General features: G+C 52.2%; 1 protein-coding gene across 11 annotated transcripts in view; it reads left to right on the top strand.

Moving 5' to 3' along the window:
* Positions 1-17,143, top strand: part of DGKZ (diacylglycerol kinase zeta) — a 54,300-nt gene that overhangs the window by 15,691 nt on the left and 21,466 nt on the right. For 6 of the 11 annotated variants that reach the window (XM_085581798.1, XM_021533395.3, XM_085581800.1 and 3 more), the window contains 4 exons: positions 13,594-13,702; positions 14,408-14,503; positions 15,307-15,384; positions 15,709-15,765. In XM_085581798.1, coding sequence (XP_085437924.1) covers positions 13,594-13,702; positions 14,408-14,503; positions 15,307-15,384; positions 15,709-15,765 — 340 coding nt within the window. The other 5 variants (XM_085581796.1, XM_031505025.3, XM_085581795.1 and 2 more) reach the window with 4 other exon arrangements.

Here is a 17,143-nt window from a genome sequence, read left to right as displayed (position 1 = left end):
TGTGGTATTTTTATTGGCTTGCACAGGCTGTGCAGTCCCAGCATTACCGCAATGTTTCTTTTCAAAAGCTCTCCTCCCTCCCACTCACGTCTCACCCCACTTCACCCTTGTGTGTCTGTACTAACACTGAAAGTCAGGCTGCTTGCCTCATGCCTGTGTCACTAACTTTGTTCTAGAGGTAGCTTGCTACTTGACTTTGATCGACTAACATGGCAGCTTCTGTTTTGCTGGAGTTTGGATTGAAGGTCAGTTGAGCTCTTCCTCCTCTATGTCCCAGCCAGTGTGAGCACCTAGACCCAGTGCATGCTGAATGCTTGGAAGACCTAAGGTGACAGCACTGAGGGTGGTTTAGCTAAATTATTAAATTAAATAATAATACATTATAAAATTTAGCTGAAGCAGTCTCAAGTTCAGTAAGGCTATGACTGCCAGAAATGGTGGAAAAACAGGACCTGGGAGACAATCACCATTGCTGGGTTGTAGTTGCCAGGCGCCAGTTCCTAGGCTAGCCATGGTGTTTAGGCTAGCCTTTACCTCACTCACAAGTGCTCCTGAGGAGATGTGGAGGGAGGGACAAATTTGTGTGTTCCATTCCTGGGTCACTATGCCTTGGTCTTTGTAGAGCAGCAAATCAGCCTGGCCAGGCTTTGGCTGCACGTGTGTGAGTGCCGCTGTGGAAGACTCTTACTGCTCTTCCTGGCTTCTGCTACACAGTTTCTCTGCATGGCATCCTGGGCCTTACTGAGTTTGCCACTCAGTCTCTTGTTTGTCTGATGTTGTAGACACAAAAATCTTGTCCCAGGGCTGTTTGGGAGTCCGGTGGTTGGAGGTGTTGGGAGCAGGAGGCCGTTCGTGCTCTTCATAGGGGAGGTGAATGGGTTTTGGAGAGGTCCAAAGAGCCGTGCGTTGAACACCAGAGGGCACGGTCGCTCTTCAGAGCTCTGGTGCTCTGCTGTGCAACTCCAGCCCTTTCCCTGCAGCTGACTTCAGCTGGGTGTTGTGACACGTCCCTTCTGCAGGGTTGCTGGCCTTGACTCATCGCTCCTGGTTTTGCTTTTCTCCCTTTTGCAAGAAAGGGGTTGGCAAAACATCTGCATAGAGCTTTTTTTATGCTGCTGCAGCTGAAGTGGCTGGTGAGCTTGATGGTTTAAACTGGTCAGCTGCTGCCATGGGCTGTCTGATGCTCAGAAGCAAGCTCCAGCCAAGGCAGCTGTCAGCCAACCTCCCACAGCACAGGCTTGCATGTCCTGGTACCACACAGAGCCTCATAATGGCACCCACCCAACTTCTGCACCTGGAGTCTGGGTCATTCCTCCCACACCACAAGTCTCTGAAGCACCCAGTGTCTCTGTGGGCAAGAGAGGAGGAGCTGAGAAACTCAGGAAGCAGAGCAAGGCAGCCCTGTGTTACTGGTCTGTGCTAAAGTGCTAGTCCATTCCAGGAAGGGAGATAGTGGTTTGCTCTCTTCATGAGCATTGCTTCTTCCCCTCTCTGAAGGATGATGGGAGAAAAAAGCCCATCAGTGATTCTGGCAGATGTGGGGATGTTGAGATGAAAGAAGAAAAGGAAGCACATAAGACCAGATTTGCTGAGGGCATTTAGAACAAAAAGGGTGGAGGAGAAAAAACCCCAACATTTCCTCCTGCCCTCCCATTTGTTGCAGTGGGACAAGCTGACATTCAGCAAAGCCAAGAAATAATAGATTTAACATTGTTAAAAGGAGTTACTTCAATTTTGATGTGAAGTGTGGGAGAAGAAGACTTAGTCACTTGCTGCCATGAGGTGAAAAAGTGAAACCAAAGGTTAGACATTATATCAGTAACAGGGTCACAGTTAACAAATGCCACTTGTGTGGCATGTCAGCATGTGCTTTGCTTAGTCACGGGGTCATGATGAAGGCTTGGGAGATGTCTTTCCTGTCTCAGGCTTTGTGGTGTAGAAAGGTCACTGGGGACTGGGTTTCTCAGGGATGCTGAGCAGTTCTCCCCCTTGCAGACAACTGCAGGGGCTGCCACTTGTGATGTGGTTTCAGGTGCGTGGGACCAGGATCTCCTCACATGGAAAGTCTTGCTCAGGGCTGTGTGGGCCTGGGGAGCCTCTTGGCCTGCAGCAGTGGTTTCTGCTTGAACACAGCAGACTGAAACCTGTGACAGCAGCATTGGGAGCCTCTGGTCTCCATCACAACCCATTCACCTGTCTACATGTTAACAGGCTGAGGGCTTACTAAATCACGGAAGTAGGAGGAGAATGGCAGCAAGGTTTGCATGACTGAACTTGAGGAGAGGGCTCTTAGTCTTCCTGCTCCTGCTGCCTCCAGGGACTTGGAGAATTAGTGCCCTGGTCTCTTGGTGGTCAGATTGACTTGGAAGAGATTTTGGGGCCACCTGGAATCCACTGTGCTCACCCTTCCATGGTGTTTCCATTGCTAAAAATTGCTATTTTTATTTGTCAGTCTAAGTCCTGCCAGCCCAGGAAGATAGGATTGTGGTGACTGTGAAGAGCAGCAAGTGGTATCAGCAGGAGTCTCTACTATGCACAGACCACAGAGGACAAGAAGAGCAGGGTGGGCATGGGGCAGCTGGAAACAAGCTGGAAGCTTGAACCCTCTCTGGAAGTGTTCAAGGCCAGGTTGGATGGGATTCTGAGCTACCTGGTCTTGTGGAAAGTGTTCCTGACTATGGTAGTGGGGTTGCAATGAGATGCCCTTTAAAGTCTCTTCCAGTCCAAATCATTCTGTGATTCTGTGCTAAGCTTCCTTGGCTGGAGGTTGGGCTGGTGAGGAACCACGCATATCTCTTATCAGGCTACTTTGCTCTGAATGATTGACTAGCTGCAAAACATTTTTAAGTTTTTCTTTGATAAAACATCCTGCCAGTCCCAGTAAGTGAGTCTTAACAATGATGGACTGGAGCCTGTTCCTAGAGGCCCTTCTGCAGCTGGCAGCATAGCTGCCCTGGGGCTGTGACAATGCTGGGACCTGCTTGACCGCTAGTGGCAGCTGGCTCTTTCCTGGCAGTGGGAAGGGAATTCTGAAGGATGTGTAGATACCCTGTGTAGGGAAGGAGGCAGAACCTTCCATCCTTCATCAGCTGGCAGTTTGGAGGGGGGAGAGGACTGAACAAGGTGAACGCCGCCTGCCTGCCCTGGGTATCTCCAGCTCCCTTTCCTCTCTGGTGTTGTGAGAAAAGGGCTGAATGAAATCCTCAGCAGCTTTGGCAATGGATGGGTTCGCTCATGTGTCCTCCCCACCGCTCTCTTGCACTAATTCTCAAAGACCACTTGCTCTTTCTGCCATGGTGGAGATGACAGCAATGGTGGTAGTTCAGCCTTTGGGCCTGGCTACCTCTGGGGAATGGTTTCCTGTGAACAGCTTTCAAGACACCCATCGGGGAAGGCAGCTTCACTGCCTTTGTCACGCTGGCTGCTGCCTCTGTGACATTTTGTTATGATTGTGTTATTGTAGTCCCGCTCCAGGCCCCAAGGAGCACTGGGCACCGTCCAAACACACACACATTCCTACACACAGAGAAGAGCTGTCTAATTTTAGCCATGACATGTAGGCAAGGGGAAGGGGCAGGCAGGAGGGGGCAGGGTGTGAGAGGAGAGATCTCAGCTGCAGCCATCTGCACTGATTCACTACAGCCTGTGTGTGACTATCACCCGGGTAAATGACTGAAGTAACAATAGCTGGTGACAGCATTGTAGAGTGAGCTGGCCTTTGGCGTGACCTTCCCTTCATCTCTGCAAAAACCCAAAGAGGAGACAGGTTTTGTGGCCCCAAAGGGGAGATGGGTTGTGTTTGGCTGGGAGCAGGTCTCTAGAGGCAGCTGGGGAACCCGGACAGTGGTGAAGCATGACGGGGAAGTCCCCAGCCTGGCTATGAGAGGTCCCATGGAGGGTTTTCACGATGAGGGAAGACCAGAGCTCCTGAGACATCTGTGGAGCCTGCCTGGACTAAAGACTAACTCAGAAGCAAGTTACCTCCTGTGCATGAAAACAGGCTCTCCGTGGCTTGACTCTCATCAGCCATGCAAACCCCTTTATCCAAGTTCCAAGGAGGCAGGAGAGAATCGCCACTTTGGTGCGTTCTCCCCGTGTCCTCCTGCTGCCACTGCCAGGGAAGCTGCGCCATCCCCGAGCTGCAGTTGTGTTTGGAGAGCAGCTGGTGCCGTGGGGACCCCTCTCTTTCCGGCCCGCTGTGGTGCATGCGCCTGTGGCTGGGGGCGAGCCAGCCTCGGGGCTGCTCGGAGAGGAAGTGCAGTTGGCTATTTTAACGAGAGCAGCGTGGGGAGGAGCGGAGGGAGAAGCCAAGCACTCTCTCTCCAAACTAGGACTTACTAGGGGAGGGCTGGCCCGTTGCTGTGGCGCAGCCACTGCCACCCACTCGGCACCTGCAGGACCCCTGCACCGCTGCGGATCAGGTCACGGGGGCTTTTTCCCACTGTCTCCCCTTTCCTTGTCCCTATCCCTCACGCTTGCTGCTTTTATTTGTGCTGGATGGGGGATGGGAGGGGACCTGGGGGGAGAAACAGTCCTTAGTTTGTAGGTGTGGCATTTGGTTCCAGACCACTGTGAAGGGCAGGGGGAGCAGACCCCAGAGTCATCCCCAAGACCCTCAAGTTCGCTTCTGTCATGTACTGTTTGCTGCCAGAGCCTGGAGCAAGCCGATCCACAGCAGTCCCAGGGCTCAGGCGAGGGGTCTGCAAAACACAGCCTCCGTGGCACTCAGTGGTGCCTGGCTGCTGTTTCTGTAGGGTTGCCCTGCCAGTGGTGTATTTCCAGCTACCCATTCTGCTGCTTTCGTCCTGCCACTCCATGTGGCATGGGGGTGGCTGCAGGAAATCTGCAAGTAGCAGAGGACAGGGAGCTAGCCTGCACCTTGCCAGGACACTTAGTACTCAGTCACTTTGCTGTGGGATAGCTTAGGAAAGCAGGACAGATTTGTGGAGTCCTGGCATATCCTCTGGTGCTCGTGGCGCTGTGGTTCCCTGCTTATGTCAGAAACAGTGGGATGCCCTTCCTGATCCCTGCTATGGGCTGGAGGGAGGCAGCAGTGATCAGTACATGTTGTGTACTGTCTGAGGTTTTCTTGACTTTGCTATGGGAGGTGCAGAGACTTACTAGCCCTGGGAACCACTGTTCGTGTTCTGTATCTGCCACACTGTAGCTTTGTTGTTACACAAGGTTCATCTCTCCTCCCTGGGGCTGCTGCCCTGGGCAGATGCTGTGTGTCACCCTGCCTGGGGCAGCACTGTGGCCAGTAGTAACTTCTGTACCAGGATTTTGTCCCTGTGTGCTGGGGAAAAACTCTGGGGCTGCTCTGGAAGTTTGGATCCAACAGCTGGGCTGTGGGACTGGCCACCCTTTAAATAGTGTGTTTCTCCTTGTGAGGAACAGAGCTGTGTATACTGAATGAGGGTACCACCACTGGGTATGAAGAGGAATCTGCAAAAGAAACCATGGGCTGAGTACCTAAACCACCAGGACACCCTGGCTGAGGCCCCCGCTGCTTGGCTTCATCCATGTCACTCTGGAAAGGAAGCTCAGAGAGAGAGAGAGAGAGAGAGAGAGAGAGAGAAGAAACTCTCAACTCCTTCCCAGCCTGCATCGCTGGTCCTGCTGATGGGACCAAAATAGAAACTGTGTGGCCAGCCTCTCCCCCAGCCCCTGCTCAGCCTCAGCCCCAGGACCATGGGTGACGTGGTGGCTCACTCTCCGCACTTCAGCCCTGGTTAATTCATGGCTCAAGGCTGTCAGTCTTGCTGTTCGGCTCCTCAGCTAAACACAGCAACAGATTGTTTACATCGGTGCTGTCAGGTTTCTCGATTGCCGGGAGGCAGCTTATTTACTGTAGTGGCATATAAACTTCATAACATTATGATGGTGGAAAGTTGTCAAGGGATATAAATGCCCAGAGTCAGCCCAGGAGGCTCCAAGGAGATGGTTTTGTTTTAGATTAAGATAAAACACTGTCTTCCATGGATTTTGGAAAGGAAATCACATTGTTGTAATGGGAACATTACTCTGAATGTTAGGGCTGGCAAGCTCTTCACTTTATGAAGTCTTTGTAGAGGATCTGAGCTACTCTGGCAGATGCACCTTAAAAAACATCTCATGTCTGCCCTGAGAAGGTGGTGAAAAAGGAGATGGCACCATGGCATCATGCAGAGCTTGGGGTGAGGTGGGATGGAGCTGCCACAAGAAGGGTGTTGGGAAAATGCTAGGAACTGTATAAAAAGTCTCAGTCCCTTCTGCTCTCAGCTCCTGTTCTTCCCAGAAAATCAAATGTGAGCATTTTCTTGTGGAGGGCCAGGCATGAAGGTGGGATGGCTTTTGCCTTGCTTTGTTTCAGGCATGGCTAGGTAGTGTCCCTACAGCTGGCTCTGCCACTTGGAGAAGCCTACTGTGACAAACTGTCAAACTGTGGTGTTTCATTTCTTTGCCTTGCTACGATCATCCCCCAAGGCAGCTGTTGCTCCTTGGTGTTGCATCTGTCACCCTTACTTGCTCATTTGAAGAAAGCATCTTAGAAGCTGTATCTCCTCCTGTGGTTTTCCCAGCTCCTGACTGGCTGTGAGTTGTGCTCTTGTTCAGGCAGGTACAAGATGAATACAGAGTCTACACTGACATAGCTGCCTGTCCCTTGTGAAGCAGTGCTGTCCTGGGACCTCCAGGTTGGCCACCCAGAGTGCCCAGTGACACTGACAGTCTTCTGAGCAAGTTGGCAAACATACTTGGGTATTGCCAGGGGTGCCTTCCTCTCATGTTCATGCCTGACAGGGACCTCTATGCAGCACGTGCAAAGACCTCAGGGACCACAGGGCTGGGAGGAGGTCCTCTGCACCTGCATGCATCTGACCACCAGCTGGTTTCTAAGCACTTGCCTTGCTTTCTCACTAGCATAGAGGTCTGAATTCATCTTGATCAGGCCCAGGAGTCACTGAGAGATAAGCTGAGATGTGTCACCCTCTGAGTACCCTGCTAGGATCAGAAACTGGCTTCTGCAGCTTGGAGGGGCAACCTTATGGTTGCAGCAGTAATCCCCTCCTCTGCAGGGTGACAGTGCAACTGAGGATGTGCTTGTCCTTGCTCTGGGAATACCATGCTCCCACAGCTCAGGAGCCTGGAAGGGGCCCATATAGATGGTGGCATTTGTTTTAGTAGGTCAAATGTATGAATCCTAAAATATCTGAGCATAGCCCATAGCTCACCCCTCATGGTGCTTTGAAAGGCTTGTGGTTTGGATGGAGCCTCCCTGCCCCTGTGCTGAGGGGAGCCCCATCTCCTTGCTCATACTGGACCCAGTGTGGGGGAGCTCCTGACTCTGTTTTGTTTGTGTGATGGTAGGAGAGATGACAGCTGGAATGGAAATTCTGAGTAGAAACAAAATGCACAGTATGGGAACTTGCTGATCCCTGCACACCTCACTGCAACCAAAGCCTGAGGGCTGCACCACATCTTGACCAGCATTTTCCCTTCCCCATCTGGCATGGGGGCACCTTCCTCAGCAGACCTCATCTGTGCAGGTTGCTCTTGTAAGGTCAGAGAAGTCTGGCTGGGGAGCCCCAGGGAGAGGAGAGGTCAGTGATGATATGTAGGAAGCAGAACAGGAGAGCAGGGACAGGATCTCAGCAGAGGTGGTGTAAGGACAGTAGCCTACATGGGAAGATTGAATATCAGAGCACTGAAAGGGCATTGTGGGTTGTGCAAGCTTGTGATGGAAACAGAGGCTGAAGGCAACCAGTGATGTGCCAGCGGGGTGGGAATGAGCAGCAGCACTCTGGATGGGCTTTTAGGTCCCTCAGTTCCTCCAGTGCCCTGTCAGGGATGAGGCAGGGAGATCTTGCTTTCACATAGGAGTGGCTATTAATAACACAATTTCCTTGGGGATGGTCTGTACGAGTCAACTGTCTTTGCCAGAAGACAGCTTGTAAACTGAAGTGGCCTCCTGCTCACACTCTGCCAGCTCTAGTGCCACAGCAGCTCCACAGCACCCACAGCTAACCAGAATGCAGGAATCCAGCCAGCTGCCATCAGGACAGGTGCTCGTCATGGAACAGGGCAAAGCTCTCAGACTTGTTTCCCTGGTAGTCCCGTGGTTGGAAAAAATGCTTTCCAGTTGACTAATTGGAGGTTTGCTGAAAGGTCAGGAGGAGCTGATGGTGTTATTATGTCCAGATTTCTCTGTGGCTCAAGGCTTGTGCATTTGGTACCAGCAACATTCTGCAGTAGGGTCCTCTTGCCTCCTTTGGTGCCAGGAGAGGGGTGCCAGATTTGTCACTATATGAAGGTAACCTGAGATCTCTCTTGCTTCTGGGCACTGGCAGGAATAGACCAGGCTGCTGGAGGGACAAAGGGAATAACAATGTGGAGGAAGGGCCAAGAGGGTGTATGGAACAGGATCTCTCTGCCTATCACAGAGAGCCTGTTAAGTATGGTACATGGGAGTTTGCTCAAGGCTAGGGAAGCAAAGCAGAATAGTGGAGCTGAATATCCATATTCTCTTTGTGATGTGGGCAAAGATTATGTCATGGGGGACACTGCATGTTCAGCCTGTCTGGTTTTGGAGCCGCTATCACCAAATGAGGGATAGCTGCTGGATGTCTGGAGAGATGTCTCCATAACAGCTGATTCACAAGCTCTATGTCCACTGTAGTTACAAGATACAAGTTTTTCCTCTTGGATCCATCCTGTGTTTTCCAAGGCTGTTTAGATCTTGATGGGACATGTTCCTGCTTCAGCAGCATCTCTGCATTGAGGCCAGGTAGGGTGTGTAGGATGCTTTGAGGAGTCTGGTAGTAAAAAACACCCCACCTTTCAAAAGCTTTGATTTCAGATCATGAGCAGACCAGAGCTGCTGTCTCCTTCCTCATTCACAGAAGGAGATTGAAGTGATAGTGCGTATCTGCTCATAAGTAGAGTTGATATCCCAGTACATGAAGCAGTACTTCCTTACTTGGCACCCTGCAAATGCCAGGCTACCTTGATCCAGCCTCCTTACCTGAGCCGAGTAATGTGGTCTACAGAGCAGCCAGAGGTGCTGGCTCCTCTCCATCTTTTCTCAGTGACAAATGATGGAGATGCTAGAAATGTGCTGGTGTTAGGTCTGGGGCTTCCAAGACTTAGCTCTTTTCAGGCTCCTCTCTGTCTATTGCATGGTTCCCCAGCTGCTCTGCACACAGCTCTGCTAATGCATATCAACCATGGGCAGCCCCAGCAGTTTGTCCATCCACTCCATCAGCAGCAGCTCTCACACCTGCAATACCCCATTTGGAGCTCAGGTTGGAAGTGAGATGCAACAGGTGGGGATACGTACACCCAGCATATCTGAGCTGCCATATGCTGCTGTCATGGGCTGTCAGATGGCAATCTTGTAATAACCTTCACCGCTGGTGGTCAGAGCTTGATTCCATGTGCCATTTACAGGCAGCCCTGAGGATAAAAAGGTCCTCAGTCAGCTAGTGCTCAAACGTAAATGTCAAACCAAGGTTGTTCTAGCAGATTTCCTCACGAGACTGGTGCAAAAAGGAAGGAAGCTGTGTTAAGAGATCTTCCTGCCCACAGCAGCAACACAATAAGCAGTGGAGCAGCTTTGTGCTGGTGGAATATCTGGGGTAGGAGGGAACAGCCATTCTGCTCGTTTGAGGTGCCTTTGGTCAGTATGTCTACCCCAGGAGCTAAAACTGGCCAAAAAGGTCTGTTGCAGTGTACCACATCCCATGTTCTCGCTTGTGTTTTTTAATATGTTTTATTTGTTCAGACAGTTTTTAATACCTGATGGTGAGGATGCTCACTGGCAGCCATCTGAACATGATCCAGAGTGTGCCAAGTGGCTATGAAAGCCAACAGCATCCTGGCCTGTGTCAGTAATAGTGTGGCCAGCAGGACTGGAAAGTGACTGTTTCCCTGTACTCAGCAGTGGTGAGGCCACACCTCAAGTGCTGTGTCCAGTTTTGGGCCTTCCTCCTGTCACTGAGGTGCTGGAGCACATCCAAAAGACAGTACAGCTGGTGAAGGGTCTGTAGAACAAGTTTTAGGGGGAACGGCTGAGGAGGCTGGAGGCTGGTGGGAGATGTTATTGAGCTCTATAACTACCTGAGAGGAGGTTGTAGCAAGGTGTGTGGTCAGTCTCTTCTCCCAGGTAACAGGTGATAGAACAAGAAGAAATGGCCTCCAATTGTAGAGGGGAAGTTTAGATTCTCTGATTCTATGCTGTTTACTGTGCATCATCCTGCAGATAATATGGAGAGGGTACATGAATGGAGCACTGCAGTGTTTGGAACAGGCTAGAAGCAGGGTCATCAGCAAAATACTGATGCCCTCTGCAAAGCTGCATGGGCCTTGCGTGGATTAAACCTTTTCGTGACCAAATACCTACCTACATTCCTTGCAGTGTTAGGACTTGAGAAAGACTTCTGAGGAGTATTTCTGGGGAGGTGTTGTTTTGGCTTTGCTTTCAGTTCAGACAGGCTTTGGCTGCCCTGATACTGCTCTCTGGAGGCCATTGCTTTCCTTCCTTCCTTCCTGCCTCCCTCCCTCCCTTCCTCACTCCTCCCTCCCTCCTTCCCCTACATTACTGAGTACATGGATGGTGATAAGCCTATAGAAACTGAAGAGCTGGCTTCCTTGTCTGCAAGGGTAAAGGATACCAAACCAAGCTTGTCTTTTCCAAAAATACAAACTCACCTTTGTATTTGTCTATTAAAAAGAGGTACAGCCCAATGGACTGCTTGTGCTACAAGCACTATCAAAAACTCAGTTTTGTCCAGAAGATAACATCTGTGTCCCATCTTACATGCATTTCCCAAATAAAAAGGGAAGAAGCTTCTGATAAATTCACTTGTTTGTGTGGGCCTCGGGTCACTGGAATTTTGGGCCAGAGTGATCTCCTGAAGGTTCTCTGATATTACTGACCCATAAGAATGTAAAAGAGCATGGGACGAGAGGAAGATAGAAGAAGGGGAGGAGATGTCAGTCTGTGTGGTGGGCAGCATGCCCATGCCCTCGTGGTGGGTAGAGGAGATGCCTTGCACAGCATGGAAATCCTTGAGAGTGGTAGTGGTGGTTGCCTGTGTATGCTTGCAGGCTGCCATGATCGAGTCCCCTGCCTTGGGAGCAATTGAAAAGAAGTCTCCTTCTACCAAACTGGGTTTTTTAAAGTTGGCCTTGAATAAATCCTCTAGCAGCTGAAGAGAGGTGGCAACTGGAGGGTGGGAAATAAAACACTCTCTCTGGAGGTGGGGAGCACTGGGGCTAGCCAGACTCAGCTCCTTCCACTCAGGCCTTTGCATACTGAGCCACTGTCACTGAAAATGTTGCAGCACCTTCCACCTGTGGCTTTCAACAGGCTGCTGCAATGTCCAGGCAGCCTGTCAAGCTTTTAGAGCTGGGCAGGGAAAGCATGAGCTTTCCATAAAGCTCGTTCTCCTGTGAGAGGGATGTTTTGCTCAGGACAGATGGGATGATCTTCCTAGCTCTCCTCTGCCCTACTCCAACCTCTCCCAGCTTCCAGGTGTCCCTGACCTATTCTACCAAATTTTCCTGCCCTGGTTTTACTGGCCTTGTTGATTTTATTCTGTAGCACTCACAAGGACTTAATTTCAATTTGCTACAAAGTTGGTGGGGCTGGTACCTAGCCAGAGTGGTTTCTATGTAAAATGTGGATCAGCATCAGGAGAGTGGTAGGGGTAATGGAGGTTCCAGGGCTGATCAGCGCCTCGGGTACACAGGGGTTCTGGTTAGTGGAGTGCAGGGAATGCAGAGAGTCTTCGCTAGGTGGTAACACCTGCTCTGCCCCTCTGGGCTGAGCTGTGAGACTCGTCGAGCAGTAAAGCTGTGGGGAGCAACTCTACCACATGCCTCAGGTAGCATTGCCATGTCTCCCCCTCCCTGCTTCAGCCTTCTGTCCCTTGCTTCCCACTGTCCCCTTGCTCTGACAGCCACAGCGTGGCCTGGGACTCATAGGGGAGCCTACTGAATTCCTGGTCTCTGTGTTAACAGCCACCATCCGGATGCAATGGAAACCTTTTTTAGGAGGCACTTTGGGCGGAAGGGGCTGCGGCGCACCAGCGTGGTGGCTGTGCCCACGGGCAAGGCCAGGCGTCGCTCCCAGGTGGGGCTGCCCTCCCCCTTGCTGGCCCAGTGCCGCCGTGGCTCAGGCACCCCAGCAGCATCCCTCTCCTGCCTGGGCCTGGTCCGGCGTCCCGGCACGCGGCGCCGCTCCAGCACCACGCCGCCCTGCCTCAGCCCCAGGTTTGCCGTGCAGAAGAAGTGCGGAGGACAGGCACAAGCCATTGATGCCCAGCTGCTGGGTGCCACTGTCCTCCCAGCCGGCCTCGTTCCCACGGGAGCGGAAGGGGACAGGGCTCACTGCGCTGATAGCTCCACATCTGAGTCTCCGGAGGACGGTGGCGCAGGAGCTGAGCAGGGCCAGCACGAGCATTGTGCTGAGGAGACGTGGCTGGCCATGCTGCCCCAGCAGCGGCCGCTCCAGGCCGGGCTGCTGTCGCGGGGCCCCCGCTGCCTGCGGCGCGCCTCCTCCCACCGCCTGCCCGCCGAGGCGCCGCACGGCCGCGCTGCCTACGGCCTGCCGGGCCGCTACCGCCGCCTCAGCCAGCGCCGGCGCTCCAGCGATGCCCCTCAGCCCGCCCTGCTCCCCTCTGGCCACCCACGGCCGCTGGCCCAGCACTGTGCAGGAATAGCTGGAACCAGGTGCCCCTCTGCCACCCTCGTCAAGGGTTTGGGACCGCAGCACACCTGCCACACCACCCCAGACGGCTGGAGCCCCCGGCTGCTGTATGTATGGTGGCAGCGTGCAAGCAGGCAGTGCCCCGGGGAAGGGAGAGGGGGAGTGCAGATCCAGGTTTGGTGGGGAAGGAGGGAAGAGACTCAGCGCCGTTGGTCCTGGCTGCCATCGGTGTCTTGCAGTGCTGCTGGTGTACCATAAGCATCTTCCACTCTGGCCAGCACTGCCACTGATGCTCTTGGTCAAGTTCCTGGGTGCCCTCTCCTGCCAGGATGGGACCAGAGGAATGTTGTAAGCCTGGTTACTGGCTGGAGATGCACCTTTCTCCTGTTAGCTGGATTTCCTGCTCCTTCCTCCACCCTAGCACATCTGGGAGAAGCTCACTAGCCCCAAGCAAACAGCTGCTTTTATTCTGGCCAGTTGTACTGGTCCCTGGAAACAGCCCAGGCTCTGAGGTGTCTGAGAGATGCAGAGGCTGTTGGACAAGAGCTCTAGATTGTCCCTGCAAAGGCAGTCCCACCACCAAAGCTCAAAGCTCAGCTTGGTGGACACTCCCAGGGTGTTTTACAATGGAGCTCTTATCCCTGAGGGCATTAACCCAGCAGGCCCAAGCTGTGCCTTTTGTTGGGTACATGCTGTCTGGCTGAACTGTCAGCAACACGGCCAGTGCCACTTCATCCCACAGGACTATCTCACAGAAACAGGTACTTCTCAGCCAGCTGGGATGGAAATTCACCTCATTTCCAGCCCCTTGGTCCTGAGGAGACTTTTCTGCTCCAGCCTCATGTTGCATCTTAGAAGCAGGTTGTGCATATATATTTAATAGCCAGCTCTTCCTTGTCTTCCAGGAAAGCTATTGCCAAATCCAGTCTCCAACACATGGTAGCCCAGCCAAACCCGGCACTAGCCATGAGGAGCGACTCGGAAAGGCAGATACGCAGCACTGTGGATTGGAGCGTAAGTTGTACTGTGTTTTGCTGGGCATTGCATGGATGGGCTCTCATCCAGGAAGCAGCACGCTCTTCCCTGGATTGAGGCTTCCCAGGTGACTGACTTTGACACTTTTATGGCCTCTCCCATTGCCGCCAACTGGTGCCAGCATCTGTGCTCCTGGCAGCACTACTTGATGCTGCAAGAGAGAGGCTGTGGAGGCACAGGTGGTTCCTGGAGGGGTGGCATAACTGCTCTACTCCCAGCTTTTCTGCTTCTGACAGCCAAGATCTGTTGGCTGGGGCCAAGCAACGGGAGTAAACCCCTGCTCCTTCACAGGCAATGCCCCACAGGTTTTAAGCTGCATGTTCAGGTTGTAGAACAGAAGCTGGTTCAGGAGTGTCCCCTGCACTGAGTTTGCGCTGATGCCTCCTCTCAGGGTGATGAAAGCAGTTTCCCTGTGCAGGACACTACAAGTGGTTTGTAGGTCTTGGAGTTGGTTTCCTGGGGCTCTCTTGTTTACAACAGGTGGGCCATGGCAGCAGCTTTGTGGGGTTTCCTCTCTGCAGATGTCCCTGGCTGTTGTGTGCATCTTGTCTCCTGGCCTCCACCTAGCTCCAACCTCCCACCCCCAGCATTGTCCAGTATCTTGACCCTTGCACAAAGCATTTTAGGTGCTCAGGTGCCTCTCTGGGGGTTCTCTCAGAGCTTGTGTTGTCTTGTGTCTTTCAGGAGGCTGCGGTCTATGGGGAGCACATCTGGTTTGAGACCAATGTCTCTGGGGACTTCTGCTACGTTGGGGACCAGAACTGCATGGCAAAGCTTCTGGTGAGTCACCTGGGGCCACCTGCCTTGGCAGCAATGGCCACAAACCTGGTTGTGCTGTCACCTTGTGGGGGAGACCGCAGAGACCACACTGCTGCTGCTGCTGCTGCTGGGGGACATGCAGGGGTGTGGGGAGCTGCCAAGGTAGGGACTGTGTCCCTCCTGCCTCTGCATACCGGAGGGCCTAGCCCCCAGTTTCTGCCAATGCTGAATTCCGCAATGGGAACCTGATGCAGGGCTGCCACTTGCCTGGAGGGTTCCAGAGAGAGGCTGTTGGTATTCCACACTCTTGGAAGGACAATCTGAATCCAAGACTTTACAATAGAGGAGAAAAGTGAGCTGTGGAGACCCAGGTCTATTGCAACCTGCCCCTGCAGTCCTCCCTCCCAGTTTGCTGGCTCTGTTCTGCTCGTGGTGCATGACACGGAGCACTGATGCCACACTCTTCCTGCTATCCTGCAGGTGCCTGCCACTGATGCCACCCTGTAGGTGCCTCCCAGACCAGCTTCCATGGTGTTCTCAGGCAGTGTCAGAAAAAGACAAGGACTGAGGAACAGGATAGTAGGGAAAATACCTCCCTGCTCAGTCCGAGGCTTGAGAACATCTGCTATAGGCACACGCTTAGACCCCTTCACTAGATAAGCAGTCTAGGTTGTATCTAACTTTACAATAGGGCTTGTTCTGTATCCCAGTAATAAGAAGGAGGTATGATGGGAGGCTGAGCTTGCCAGGCTCTGAACACGACATATTTTCATTCACATATATATTCACACATATATTTTTTCTCCCCTTTTCTTACCCTTCAGCAAAAACCTCTCTCCAGGCGCAAGTGTGCAGCCTGCAAGATCGTAGTGCATACACCCTGCATCGAACAGCTGGAGAAAGTGAGTAGAGTCTGTTAAGCCCTCCCTGCAGCTCGCAAAACTGTAGCAGCCTTTTCCTGAGCAGTGAAACACAAGAAGACTGGGGAACTGTGATGTGTAGTTGCAGAGAGGGGTCTTCTGAGGAGACAGTACCAAAATGAGGATCTAGTGACATGACTGGGACCCCAGGCCCCATTTTGTTCAGTAACCATGACATGTGAGGGTTTTGTGACAAGTACCAAACAACTCCAGAGGTTCTGAACCTTACTGTAGTGCAGTAAATTTCAGTAGATTTCCTTCAGGTACGATGGTTTTACTGGTTCCTCTCGTGTGTTCTTCCTACAGATAAATTTCCGCTGCAAGCCTTCCTTCAGGGAGTCAGGATCCCGGAACATACGGGAGGTGAGAGATGTGCCTTGGACGCCCACATCTGCATCTCCCATTTCCAGTTTGGTGGTGAAGACACCAGATGCTGCCAGCATATTGCCCATCCAAGTGGAGACATCATGTTCCTTCCTGCTCCAAGGGGGTGGTGCCATAAAAAGGATGTTTCTTTGCAAGGCAGCAGCACAGACTGGGTGTGAAGAGTGAGGAGTTTGCAGGCAGCAGATGCAGACCATCTGATAGTTTGCATATTCTGACTCTGTATGGGAGGAACCTACAGGCATTGTTTTTTGGGAGAAACTTTGCCCCTTTTTTTGGGACCTCAGGCACATAGATGAGGAAGTGGCAGGTCCCCAAGTCTCCTGCAATTTGGAAGGAAGCAGTATGGGCTCATTTCTGGCTTTATCATTCTTCCCTGACCTAGGTGCCACAGGTGACAGTGGAAGTTGCCCACAGTAGTGGTATCAGACCCCTTCAGCCCATGTTGTAATGTACTGGGCGTAAGCAGTGGCCTGGAACCTGTCTGCTGACCTGCACTGCTGGAAGCAGCTGTCAGCCTTCATGCTTCACCCTCCAGCCTGTGGAGCCAGTGTAGCCTGTGCAGTGCTCTGGAGTGGGTGTGGGTGGCTCAGTCACAGGCCATTTTGGTAACAGAGATGCCTCCAGAACACTGTGTTTCTGCTGGCACAGCAGACCTAGCTGGGGAAGAATATTCAAAACACAGGGCTGCCTGCTTTGAAATGCCAGCATGATGTCATAAAGGGAAGCTTTTAGCATCACTTTAAACCTTTCTTTCTTGCTCTGTTTTTCTTTCTGTACCTCCTTCACATATTGCTTTTAGTCTAGCTGTCTTATTTGTGCTTCACTTACCTTTTGGGCTCTGCTAACAGCTTGCTGCCTCTGCTCAATCATCCGTCTCTATTTTTCTTCTCTCCAACCTCTACAAATTTTTGTCCCTGCCCTTTCTTGCTTTTTCTCACAAATTCTGCTTCTTCATCATGTCTTTCTAATGCTTCTCAGTTCTTCCAAGGCCTCTTTCTTCCTGTTTCCCTAAAAAGGTGCTCTTCTGGCATTTGTGGTGCCAGGGATCCCCTTCAGGATCAGCCCTTTCCCTAGATGTGCCTGCTTGGACCCAGAGCTGAGCTCAAGGCATAGCCCTCCTTCTGCTCCTGCTGGATTAATGCCCACTAAAGCCAACAAGACTTTTTGTCCCCTCCCGTGTTGCTACACTCAGAGAAGGCAACGCTGGAGCTGACCCCAACCTCCTGCCAGTTTCTGCCTCTCATCATCATCATCATCCCAAAAGCTGTCAGGAGCAGGATGTTGGGCCCTGTCATGGCAGCCTTTCTCTTTTTGCTACTCTATCTGCACTGCCATTCCTAGTCCAGGGCTGGAA

This window comes from Lonchura striata, chromosome 5 (assembly GCF_050655825.1).
Source record: "Lonchura striata isolate lonStrDom1 chromosome 5, ASM5065582v1, whole genome shotgun sequence".
In the NCBI taxonomy this organism is placed as follows: Eukaryota; Metazoa; Chordata; class Aves; order Passeriformes; family Estrildidae; genus Lonchura; species Lonchura striata.
This window is presented reverse-complemented; position numbering and strand designations above follow the sequence as displayed.